The sequence below is a fragment of the Eptatretus burgeri genome, chromosome 2, assembly GCF_056783735.1.
Source record: "Eptatretus burgeri isolate ZD-2024b chromosome 2, Ebu_testis_v1, whole genome shotgun sequence".
NCBI lineage: Eukaryota > Metazoa > Chordata > Myxini > Myxiniformes > Myxinidae > Eptatretus > Eptatretus burgeri.
In genome coordinates this window covers 103,843,838-103,856,337 of record NC_140962.1, presented here as the reverse complement: position 1 = coordinate 103,856,337, position 12,500 = coordinate 103,843,838, and the positions used below count along the sequence as shown (strand labels likewise).

The following is a 12,500-nucleotide window of genomic DNA, read 5'->3' as shown; positions in this document are numbered from 1 at the left end:
CCGTGCGAGCATTAATGGGATGGAGCGTGAGGCCATCGTGCACCACCTTTGTGCGGGTTCGTCGCTCGTCCCATGGGATCAGCGATATTGACGATCGGGAGAAATTTGAAACGAGTAACGGTCGAAAGAACGTTCGTGCATGGGGGGGGGCTTCGAATAATTCCGTGAAATGTATCCGAACGTTGATGTCGATTTACCCCAATGGCGGTGCACGTGCTCCATGCCCCACAAAACAATGCATCGCACACTGACTTGTTCACCTCGTTGTCGACTCATCCGTCGTAAGCCATTATTTACAGACACCAGCGACCGCACCATCCCAACGCATTCTTCCCCCCATCACTGCACTGCATCACCCTGAGCTTTCCGCTTTACGACAAACTGCCGGAAATTCCTCCGTACAAATAAACACAATGTCCCCCTCCCCTCCCCCGATGCAACGTGCTCGGGCCCAGTGTGCGGATGCATTGGTTGTTTTTTCTTTTTCCTCAATGACATTGGATTTCCACCAATGGCTGAGTCGTTACCATGACGACGCCAATGGCCACGCCCCTGAAGTTCGCCCATTGGTGCTGAAGCTGTGTGATTGTCACGTGACTCGAACGACGGCGTTATAAAACGGGTTTGCGAAGGAAGCATCGCGATGATAAGTTCTTTTGAATTGTGCTGGAGACGGGGCCTTAAAAATAAATAAATAACTAATAAATAAATTTGCTTGGAGCGGGAACTAAATTGTAAACGCGGTGACGGCGGAAAGGAGGTTCGTCGTGATTACAACACGCGACTCGGGGTTAGAGAGCGGCGGCTTGCGTCGGGCCGTGGGTGGTCCGAGTACGGGGGCACGGAATCGAGAGATAACGGAAATAAGGAGCAGCGGCACGGGGAAGGCGAGGGAAGTGGCGGGAAAGGGAAGGAAAAAGAAGTCCACAACGCCGTCGTCCTCACGCCTCCGGTTCGAATCCACCCTCCATGAAAGAGCGCACCGGGGATACGATGCCCAGCATCAAGTCGGCGGAATGTGTGCGATCGCAGCTGAACGACTCGGATCCCGAGGGCATCCTGCTCCTGGACTGCCGCTCTCCGGAGTTATTCGCCGGTGCTCGCATCCGGGGGGCGTTGGGGGTCGCGGCTCCGGGTCTCATGCTGCGCCGCTTGCGGAAGGGCAGCCTGCCCGTGCGCTCGCTCATCGCGGACCCGCGGCACAAGGAGGCCTTCGGTCGCCGCTGGAAAAACGATCCGATCGTGGCTTACGGCGGCGACGAACGTGACTGCTCCGATGAGTCTTCCTTGCTGTCGGCTGTGCTGCGGAGACTCCGGCAAGACGGCTGTGACGCCAGTTCACTGGAAGGTAAATATTTCAACCACGGGGTCTAGTCGTAAAGTACCCGGTTTACGAAGCACCGTCGACGTGATCCCCCCCCGACCCAAAGTGGTCCCGAAAGGTCTCCGTCTGGAGAGCGATTGCACAAGTCCGTCGGGCGGGAGGTTGGTGTTGCGATCGCGCGATAAAGTTGCGCAACAACATTCCCAGTTGCGTTTTTCTGCGTCTGTGGACGCTTTGATAGTGACGTTGAATCTCAGAGTGGTTGTGGTGGTGGTTAAAAAAGAAGAAAACAAAAACAACCGAAATATCCAAATTTTGGATAAACCACCACCACCACCACCACCACCCACCCACGTCTCGGCGGTTGGCGGTCCTCCCATAACCGAGCAAACGTTTCCAGATGCTGTGCTTGGTATATTCGCCAAATTGCTCTCATTTAATAAACAAACGATTCATTTCCAAATTGAACATCAATTTTCCGCACACGGTGATACGCCAGCATCGAAGTTCTGTTGTTGCAGTTTATAATTCCACAATGTTGTTGCAGGACGAGCTCGCCAGGTTACTTTCACCCTACACTCTACAAAATTTCATTCTCATAAAATCACCACCTCGGTCGGCACGAATTTGCCGGGTTTGTGAATATATTCGATGACACACACCCGGTCCCCGCTGACGCTCGAGTAGACCCACGACCCGAGCTGCATTCCCAAATGAGACCTTCCATTCATGTTTTGTGGGATGAAAAGCGGCAACGATTTTCCGACCGTGGCGATTTTGAAGTTTAAACAGAATTGGCGATTCTCGAGCAATTTTACCATCTCGAGTGGGGACGTTCTGGCCAATGTTTCTGTTGGATTCAGTTTTGTCCTGAACAACGAACAATGTGTGGAAGTGGTTGTATTTTCATTCTGTCGCTCAGCTAACTGTCCTTTTGTTTTGTTTTTGGCAGGTGGTTTCAGGAAGTTCCAATGCGCCTACCCGGATTACTGTGAGACGAGCGAAGCGGGCGATCAAGACGGCAATTCGAGCAGTGCCTCAACAGTAACAGCACTTGGCCTCAGTGGCCTGCGCATAAGTTCTGACGGCTCGGATGGCGAGTCGGACTTGGGAAGCGCCAGCGAAGTTGATGGGAGCCCTCTGGTGAGCGGCCCGCAGCCTCAGTATCCTGTGCAGATCCTGCCTTACCTCTACCTGGGCTGCGCCAAGGATTCCGCCAACCTCGACGTGCTGGCAAAGTATGGCATTCGATACATCCTCAACGTGACGCCTAACCTGCCCAACATGTTCGAGCGCAACGATGGCTTCAAGTACAAGCAAATCCCCATCTCGGACCACTGGAATCAGAATCTGTCGCAGTTCTTTCCAGAGGCGATTGCTTTCATCGGTGAGGGTTACTTGAAGTACTTTATGCAATACTTTTATAAAGGTGTTCCATAAGTGGTTTGATTTTTGGTATACATGCTGAGTGGGGAAAGTATTGTGCTTTTGAGCCAAAGATTTGTGCTGCTTACGATTCATTGGGTTGTGGTTTTGATCATTTGTAAATATCTCCATTTTTGTCTCCTTCACAGAGGAAGCTCGCGCTCAGCAGTGTGGCGTGCTTGTGCATTGTTTGGCCGGAATCAGCCGATCGGTCACCGTCACGGTGGCCTACCTCATGCAGAAAATGAGCCTCTCCCTCAACGATGCTTATGATTTCGTCAAACGCAAGAAATCCAACATCTCGCCCAATTTCAACTTCATGGGACAGCTCTTGGATTTCGAAAGGCGCTTGGGTCTGAGTTCTCCTCCATGTGACAACCGACGCAGCTGTGAACGTCTCTACTTCACCACGCCAACCAACCACAACATATTTACACTCGAGGCCATCGAGTCGACTTGAACCCAAATTGCACACGACACTTCGTTTCGCTGCACATCCTCGTGAAGAAACTCCTCGCTCTATAGCAATTTTGAGTAATCCAGGAACTCGTGCTGTGATGTCACTGCTTAGGTGATGTTTGGAAAGTTAAAGCACCAGTGCTTTGGGCCTGTCAGCACTTAGTTGTCGTGTGAAGTTTCCACTTCTGTTTGGAAAAAAAGCACAATGACTGGATAATTTCCAGCCTCCTCTTTTATTGTTTTTAATTATTTTATCGTGTCCCATACTTCAACTGATTGAAGGATGTCAGTCGGGGAAGATGGATAAATAGCTTGATGGACCGTGCATGAAACTGCTGACTCCAGTTTCTGGCTTGTTTGAAAGGCACGATTGAGGTCGTGACCTTGTGGCCCTTGAGAAAAGCAAGATTTCAGGCTATTGTTATGTTAAAAGATGCCATACCAGTTATGGAGGAGGGTAAGCTTCTTTGTTGTTTTGTTTTTGGAGGGTGGTTGTTGTGGGGGACATTGGTTGTTGTATCGAGTTACTTTTGCCTGAAACTACTGTGAAGGAACGAGGTGGCATAGTCGATTTTGTGCGGCAGAGGTTTTTTTCGGGGGGGGGGGGGGAAGTCCTGCACGTTTCTTCATTTCGCCAGCTCTTCTGCGCCAACTCGGATAGGCCTGTAAAGGCTTTCGTTGTGGGCTTGAAGTTGTCGTTTAAGAATCTGGATTCTCGGTTTAATGCCAAAATGGACTTTGTACACATTTTTTTTAATACAGATTGTATATCTTTGTACAAATGTACAGAATTGAGAGTTTTAATAAATTCTTTTTTTTAATGAATAGCATACCCGTGCATTTTGGTTCTTGGTTTGACTCTCCGTTGATGTCGTTCACCTTGTGAGCGGTCTCGTTTTTGTTGTTTGTGTGCAGATGGTTTCACGGAAGAGAAGAATGATTGAGGATGGGAAGGTTGTACTGACAGTGGGGTGGCAAAGGAAAACAAAAAAAAAACAAACAAACGTTGATTTAAGTAAAAATTGTAAAAGCAAAGGTGTATCCAGGTGACTTGGGATTGGCAGTGAGTGTTCACACATCACCAGATGGGAGTAAAAGTTCAATGATTTATAGACTTTGATTTAACTTTGTTTTAATGGAATTGTCATTCCATATTTTGATGGGAATTAAAAAGATGTGGAAGAAATTGGGGAAAAGGGGGGTGGGGGAGGGGGAGGTGTGAAGAAGTCAACAGGGAAAGAACTTTTGGCAGGAAAATAAAAGGTATGGAGCCATTGAGTGTACAAAGTCTCAGCATTGGTTACAGGCAAAATCGTTCTTATCAACCCAAATATCCTAATCTGAGTTATGCCTTAACATTGAACAGACACATGTTCTTATCTATAAAAGTTCTACAAACTTGGGGAAAGCTAGGTGCTTGGAAGACAGGATGGCAGCATGATCACGAGTCCTAATTTTCCTGAAAAAGCAGCCATCAAGAAAGCAATTTTAAAATTGGGCTCTTTGTGAATCCAAAAGTTACAAAAGCATACAAGTTTTGTAATGGTTGTATTTGCAGCAAACATATCTTTTCGAGTTTAATACCCTGCTAACTTTGTGCAATTGTCAGTGTTGAGTGAATGGATGATTGAAGGGAGAAAACCTGTTGATACTGTGTGGGTGGATTTCGATGATTCCACCTGATCTGGGTCTGTCATGGTGAAAGCAGGTTTATTTGAAACTTCATTGGATGCTTTGTCTTCTTTGGGAATGGTTGAGGAGTGTGATGGTGTGGCAGAGAGGGGACTTGTGAGGTTGGGTGTGGGGAAAATGACGTCGCCATCTATGAGGTGTCATGATTGGTAAAGTTTTGTTACACACTTTGCTTTTTTGTTTATTTTTAGAACCTTAAACTAAATTTTGTGGAAATGATGCAATTTAGAACATTATTTACTGGGAAAGGGAGGGATGGAGAAAGAAAAGATGGTTGGCAGCAGAAGGGAGGGAATCTGAATCGGTGGAGATAGCTGTAGATGGGGTTGAGGGTATTGAGGGTGGGAGAACGGGCAAAGGATGAAGGATGGGAGTGAAAAAAAAGGTCAGACGTTTAGTGACGTAAATGTGAAATGTGCTCCACAATCCTGAGACATCTCAATAAGTCTCACGGAGTGCAAACGTTTGAACAGAGAGGAGTTAACGAGGTTTGATTTCAGTTTGCTGGTCCTACATGGATGGTTTGGTGAAGATTTCCTGCAGTCAGCCCCCATTTTAGCTTTCCTTTCACAAGCCTCTGAGTAACTTGAGAGTGCAGTTAAGTTACACCATGTCACCTTCCTGACGCAATTAACCCTCCAAAATTGCTTACAGTGTGAAAACCGGGTGTGCTATCCTTGCGGGGTGTTGGGTTCCTCCAGAGGCAGCCAGTTGAGTTGATAAATGTCCTTTTTTTTTTTTTTCTATTTACATTTTGATTTCATAAACAATTGCTGATTGCAAGACTTTTAACCCTTGCTCATGAGATGATCTCAGAGATCAGATCTTGAGATATCAATCGATAAGTGATTTTGAGTGTTTGATTTAGGTTTGTTGCCATTCAACACTTACACTGTCAATAAATTCTGATGCCAATTTACAATTTCAAAGTACGTGTGTTTGTCAGTGGAAAGCAATCTCGCTGAAAAGTTTTTTGTTGTTATGGAAGTTGTGGCCACTTTATATTGTTATAGGAACCAGGGAGGAAATAGAGGAAGTGGGAATGGGGACAGACCGAAAAGTTCCACCAATATTTGCATACGTAATAAATATATGGGCCCTTACCGTCGAGATAGTACTTCGAGATCCAAATGAAGTATTGAAATCCTCGTAACTTCATAATCAGAGTGGAAGATTTGCTTCTCAAAGCGACTGCTTTGATAAGCAAAAAAAGAAACCGACAACTTTAACACACAATTATTTCCACTTTGTGGGTTTGGCTGTGGGGGAAGCTTGTCCCAAGCCATTCACGAAGCAGCTGGTGAGGCCTCACCTTCACCTGAAGTTGATTTGGGCAGGAATTTGTAATATGTTCAGGGTGCTGGTGAGAACTCATCAGATCTGTAATGCCAGCAGGTGGACACCCAGCTTACTGTCCATCCGAACGATGCACTCACTCGTTAATTAAGGCATGCCAACAAAGCACACATTTGACAGTTTTGTCAGGCTTGGAATCGAACCCAGACTAAACAGCTCCCAAGTAAGTGAACTATCTGTACCATCCTGTCAGCCAAACTTTTTTTTTTCTTCTATCGTGTCGAGGCTCAGGGAAGAGCTCGAAGAGAAAGGATCACGATGTTACAGAACGAAACTATAATGGCACTCAGTAAAGTGCATACCTCCACCAGGCTGAACAGTTTATGTTTTGTATCCCACTGATAGGCCGGATCTGCATCTGGATCTGAACCTTAATCTAATCCACTCGTTCTTGTCACCTCCCCAAGTCGTCCATAAACTTTTGAAATATCATGTATATCGTTTTTGGCCAGATCTCCCAATGGTGAAGAATCACTTTAAAAATTAAAAATATATATTCTGGTTTCTCGATTCGGATCTTCACCAATATTGAATCAATTCTTCCTTCTCACACATCCAACCTGTTACCTGTACACTAAGTTTCATCTGAATCCATCCACAATTTTTTGAGAAATCATGATATCCTGTATTTTGTTTTTTGGCCCCAATATCAATGGTGAAGAATCACTTTTAAAATTTTCGGATCTGGATCTTCACCAAATTCTAATTAATTTGTTCTCCCACACCCATCCAGTCCATAAAATTTCGTCCACACCTTTTTGAAATATCCTTCTTGCACACAAACAGACAGGGGTGAAAACATAACCTTTGTCCACCTTTGGTAGCAGAGGTAAAGAACGATCGAAAGAAATGGGGAGGGCAGAGCAAACCAACAGCTCGGTTTTAGGAAGGACTGGAGGGTGACGTGGAAAAATGTAAACATGGGAAGACTGAGTACAAGGGGAGGATGCAAAGTGGTGTGAACAAGATGGATTTCGCAGCAAACTCTCACATGGAAGTGCATGTAAAAACTGGAAACTTAGAAAGAGGTGGGCTTTGAGAGGGTTAGTAGGGGGTAGAAAGAACCATGATTGTGCATAGGTGATCACCAAAGATGGTGTTGAACAGCTGTCTTGAAGCTTTGGAAGGAAGAATGGCAATGAAGTAATTGAGGATTGATCCCACAGGTTGGACAAAAAGAGGAACGAATGGGTGTCGGTGAGCAGTTCGTCGAGATTTTGGAAGTACTGTATCACCATAAGGGGTTACTGGCAGACCTCGTGCACCCTGGAAAACCTGAGTACGGAAGGGGCAGAGGGTGCAACATCAGAATGGAGGTGGGAGAAGATGGAGAATACCCTTGCATTTCTACTGACTGGTCTGGTATGTGAAAGTGATATGCCCAGAGACTCAGCTTCATTCAGGGAGATTACGATGATATGGAAGGCCTTGGTTTGATCGTGTCAAGTTGAGCAAGGTGTGATGGATGGCACCAGCCCAATGTAGCTCAAGTACTCTAACAAGCTGAGGATTCACGGCTAGGAGGTAGATAAAAGTTCAAATGTGCCAAGGATAGACTGCACGATGGAAGATTCCCCGTCAGTGACTGATTTTGAAGGCCAACTTAGAAATGTGGTTTGCCTTAGAAAGATCATGGCTGTTGGTAAGTCCCAAAAGTTGAATGACTGAACTTCTTGAAGAAGGTTGTTAAAAAGTATATGGGAGGGTTTGCTAGATGGTCTGTTCTGAGAGAGAGAGTTAAAGGTGTGAGATTTGTCAGGATTGAAAGATAAATTCAATGTGTTGGAGTAGCTCATGATTGTATGAAGGCCTGCAGAGAGGGAAGAGGCTGTGCCTGCCTACTATCCAAATAATGGAGAATCTTTGACAGAGTGTGCAGTCATCAGCAAAGAGATGAAGAGGATTTTTCAGGTGGTCAGAAAGTTTGTTGATGAAGACTAGGAATAGGACTTAGCTCAAGACTACCTTTGGGCACTCCAGCCTTGACAGGGAGATATGAGAGGATTCCACTGAGAGCCACACACAAACTGATATTGAATTTTTTTTGAAGTGACATCAACATTGCATTTCACAGTGAACGATGGACCCGTAAAGACAAAACTTGGTTACCTCCCCACTAATGACCAGGAAATTCGCAAAAATCTGGAATGCACTTCTGGTTCCGGGTTGGTCCACGTGTTGCCAGTTCGTGAGTTCCTCCTTGCTTTACAAAGCTAAGTTTCCAGGATGAGATACATTGTTTTTATTGTTTGATTTTCATTCCTGTGTTGCTGGTCATATTTTTCGTTCAATGTTCTGTACCAAACCAGACCTTGTTGTGTTGAATTATCGAAAAAAAAACGAACTTAATCTGCTGTGCACAGTTATGCAATAATTGCCTATCCCTTCTTCTTTTTAATATCCCCGAACTGAATATTCACTAAATAAGATGTTTCTTCCATTAGAAGCTCTTAACATTTTTTTTTAATGAGAAAAAAGGTTTTTTTAAAAAAGCCTTACTCTCCTTACTACTCAGCCAGTAACAACCATTGAGCTCTTATAAGATGGAGGAACTACCGGCCGATGAGAGTGCTTTTGCTGATGAGGCCACACAGCTGCCATATTGCGAGTCACTACCGACCAAAATTCCATTGTAAACAACATGGAAAAAATATCAAGGATTAGCAGATTTTTATATAAACCGAGTTTTTTTTATTAAATAGGGCTTTTTCATGTTGTGGTGAGTACCAAGATGGTGGCCGGTGACTTCAGTTTTTTCAGCAAACCAGTGATCCAGTTATATTTAGATCATTGGTAACAACCCATTAATTTTTCTTTGTCAAAATGTCTTCCTTTTTCACAAGGCTTATTTCCCAAAACCGCTTCACTCCAAAACACTGAATTCATACAGTCTACTCTCGTACCGACAGCCACATTTTCCTCCGTGCCTTCAACGGAAAACATCATCACCACCCCACCCATGAAGTCTCTTACCATATATTCAGTTTGGGAATCCATTTTGCAGCGGTTGTGTGCACATGACAATCAATTCCCCTTCACATCCATATTCATGATGTCAACTGCCTCCATGTCAGTTCCCTCCCCCTTCCCATTTCACTATCCCCTCATGCCACCCCATCTCAGCCTTCCCCTCAAAGCATCCCCACCCCACCCCTACCCTCACAGTTACTCTCCCAACTCTCCCCCTCTCGATTTCCTCCCCTCCCTCTGGCCTCTCCCCATCCAGGCTTCACCCCCACTCCACACATTCACAGCTTCACTCCCACCCCGCACCCACCCTGCTTCCCTCCTACCCCATGCCCTCCCAGGTTCACCCACCCCCTCCCCCAGTTTCCCTCCAGCCCCACACCCTCTCAGCTTCACCCCACCCTGCTCCCTCTCCATCCTTAATTACATGTTCCTGCACCCTACCATCAGCTCATCCTCACCTGTCCCTAACTGTGTAGACTTCCAACATCCAAGGCCACAATTCTAACCTGACAGATCTCTCAATTCAGGATGCAGCCAATAAACCAGACATCATCTGTTTCGAAGAATCATTCTTCCTGCAGGATGTACCTGACTCCTCAGTGTCTCTCCCTGGCTATTCTCTCCTCCAGTTTGATTGACCTGAACCCCATTCTGGTGGTGGAGTCACAGTGTACATCAACAACTCCACTTCTCACTCTCGGTATATTGCTCTTACACCTCCCAAACCCCAGGAGTACATCCAGCTGAGACCCCTCCACCCTCACCTCTTGTTTTGGCTCTGTGGTGCACCATCCTCCAAAAAGTGACAACACAATTTATGTCTCTCTCCCTCTCCCCCCACCTCTCTCTCTCTCTCCCCCCCTCTCTCTCCTCTCTCCCCCTCCCTCTCTCTCCCCCTCTCTCTCTCTCTCCCCCTCTCTCTCTCCTTCTCTCACCCTCCCTCTCTCCCCTCTCCCTCTCTCCCCTCATCGTGCCCTCCTCATCGCCATCATGCCCCAAGCTGCACTTTGCCTGTGCCACACCAACCTGCAGACCAGCATGCACATCAATTAGTGGGGGACAGGGGGGGACATGTTCCCCCACTCTTTGAAGCAGGCAGACAACCTATTTATCCCCCCCCCCCAACCAACTCAACTTCCCCACTTTTGGGTCGAAATACAAAAAATGCGTACACTCACGAAGGATTACAAGTTTGAATCTTATGAACAGCTTGAATGAGCGATTAAATTACTGAGCAAGTGAAATATTATTTAGTTCCATGCTTTTTAAGAGCATTGTTTACCTGAATGCCCTACTGTCCAAACATAATTAATTATATTCGGCCACAAGCTGATTTTTCTTCCAATTTTTATGGTCATTTGATTGTTTCTATTATTTTATTGTCTAGTTCATTTTTTTTTTGTTCCTATTCCATTTTGTCTGTACGGTACACAAAATAAAGTTGACCCTACCCTCATCGCCGTGAAATAAGTTTCCCAGAAAAGGTAGTATAAGCGGTCTTAAAGTGCTCAAAATCCTAATTTTTCAGCCCGGACCCCACACCATATTGGCTTCACGCTATGTATTTACATGTCCTCCCTCACTCCTCAATGGCGATCGACGTCCTTGACGACCACACCACCTACACCAAGCCAAGCTCATGCCTGCTTAAAGTCCTCACCTGGTCCTCTTCGTTGTATGAAACTGGTATTGTCAGCACCATTTGCAGGTAATATTTAGTTTTCAATTAATGTAAGATTGCGTGTTCCTTCTTCCCCTCTTATTGTGTCTGACTGCCAGATCCATAGTTATTTATTGATCGTCCTTTCCTTAATTATTCCCCATATTTATTTTGTAAATGACCCCACTTTTAATCATCAGAAGCATTTTCCCATTCCCCTGCCTTCCAGCGTGATCCACCACCAAATATAGGGTGTTTCAACAGTTAGTTTACAGAGAATTCTGTTAAGTAAATAAATAAAAAACATGACATTAACAATCCTATTTTAACATTGTGCAAACATAAATGGTATGTTTAAACTGTTTTAATCTTCACAAAACTGTTTCAATCTTAACTTCATAACTACAGATGGTGCTGCAGTAACCACCTTCATTCTCTGTACATTTTTCACACCTTTTGATAACATTTTGATTGTGATAGCTCTGCAACGTTCAGGTTTGTTGCAAAAAAAAACAAAAAATCAAATTCAAGCTGAATCGCTTTTTTCAAGTCTTCTACAGATATAAGGTGTGCCACATAAACTTTGTCTTTAATGATTCCCCACACAGTAAACTCACACGGTGACAGATCAGCTGAACTGGGTGGCCAGTGAGTAGTCCCACACCGACAAATACATTCTGGAAACGTTTTCTTTCAGAAATTCCTGGACTTCTAGACCAAAGTGTGGTTTGCCCCTACCCTGCTGCCAAATCAACTTGCCAAAGAATAGCAGTTGCTTCAGTTGTGGCAAGACAGTGTCCTAAAACATGGTCCAACAAGTGTCTGCTGTCACGGTCCCTTCAAAAAAGGTATGGCCTGATTAGACAGTACCATATGCATAGATTCCACTCCAAACTGTAACTCCCGGAACATTTAGTTTAAGCTCAATCACAAAATGTGGATTGACATCAGGTCAATAATCACAATTATGCCTGTTTACTCGACCATTTGTTTTGAAAGTTGTCTCATTAATCCACAATATGATTGATGAATTGTGGATCTGCTGTTGCACGATTAAGAGGCCATTCACAAAATTGTAATCGTCGATCTGGATCATCCTCATTTAAAGCTTGAAACAAATGCGATTTGCAACATTTCATCTTCAATTCCTTCAAAATGCGATGGACACTGGCTGTACAAACGTTCAATTCGACTGAAGCTCTCCGAACAGACTTTTGAGGACTGTTCAATGATGAGTTTGCAACAATTTGTTTGTTTTCAACTGTTGGTAGATGTTATAGAGCAACCACTCCTGGGTGAATCTGAGATATTTCCTGTTACATCATACTTCTTATCAAGCTTGTGCATAATTTCTTATCATCTTCATAGAACTTCATACTTTTTATCATACAACTTCTTAGCATAATACTTCTCATCATCATACTTATTATCATTGTCTTGATGGAAAAATAACATTGGGAAACTTATTCTCAATTGCTGACGAAACTTCTCTGTAATTCCTTCCAGTTTTCCACAACAATATCAAAAATAATAATTATTTGCTCCTGATGATGTTGCTTCATATTCTAGAATAGCAATTTACTCACCTGTAACAAGGACAATATCATTAAAGCA

At 44.6% G+C, this 12,500-nt stretch overlaps 2 protein-coding genes and 1 long non-coding RNA gene across 4 annotated transcripts in view; 1 reads left to right on the top strand and 2 right to left on the bottom strand.

Moving 5' to 3' along the window:
* Positions 1-358, bottom strand: part of LOC147032717 (uncharacterized) — a 95,409-nt gene extending 95,051 nt beyond the window's left edge. Inside the window, exon 1 of the long non-coding RNA XR_015055314.1 lies at positions 261-358. This is a non-coding gene — a long non-coding RNA (uncharacterized LOC147032717). The remainder of the gene's footprint in view (positions 1-260) is intronic.
* Positions 359-636: 278 nt separating this feature from the next.
* On the top strand, positions 637-4,038 carry LOC147032716 (dual specificity protein phosphatase 7-like). Its single transcript, XM_085870554.1, has 3 exons — positions 637-1,348; positions 2,277-2,711; positions 2,899-4,038. Exons 1-3 carry the CDS (start codon positions 970-972, stop codon positions 3,207-3,209), a joined length of 1,125 nt encoding a protein of 374 aa, XP_085726680.1. The 5' UTR covers positions 637-969; the 3' UTR covers positions 3,210-4,038.
* The window catches only part of LOC147032712 (uncharacterized), a 230,003-nt gene continuing 221,541 nt past the window's right edge, over positions 4,039-12,500 (bottom strand). For both annotated transcript variants that reach the window (XM_085870563.1, XM_085870566.1), the window contains one exon: positions 4,039-4,168. In XM_085870563.1, coding sequence (XP_085726689.1) covers positions 4,084-4,168 — 85 coding nt within the window. In that variant the 3' untranslated portion in view covers positions 4,039-4,083. The remainder of the gene's footprint in view (positions 4,169-12,500) is intronic.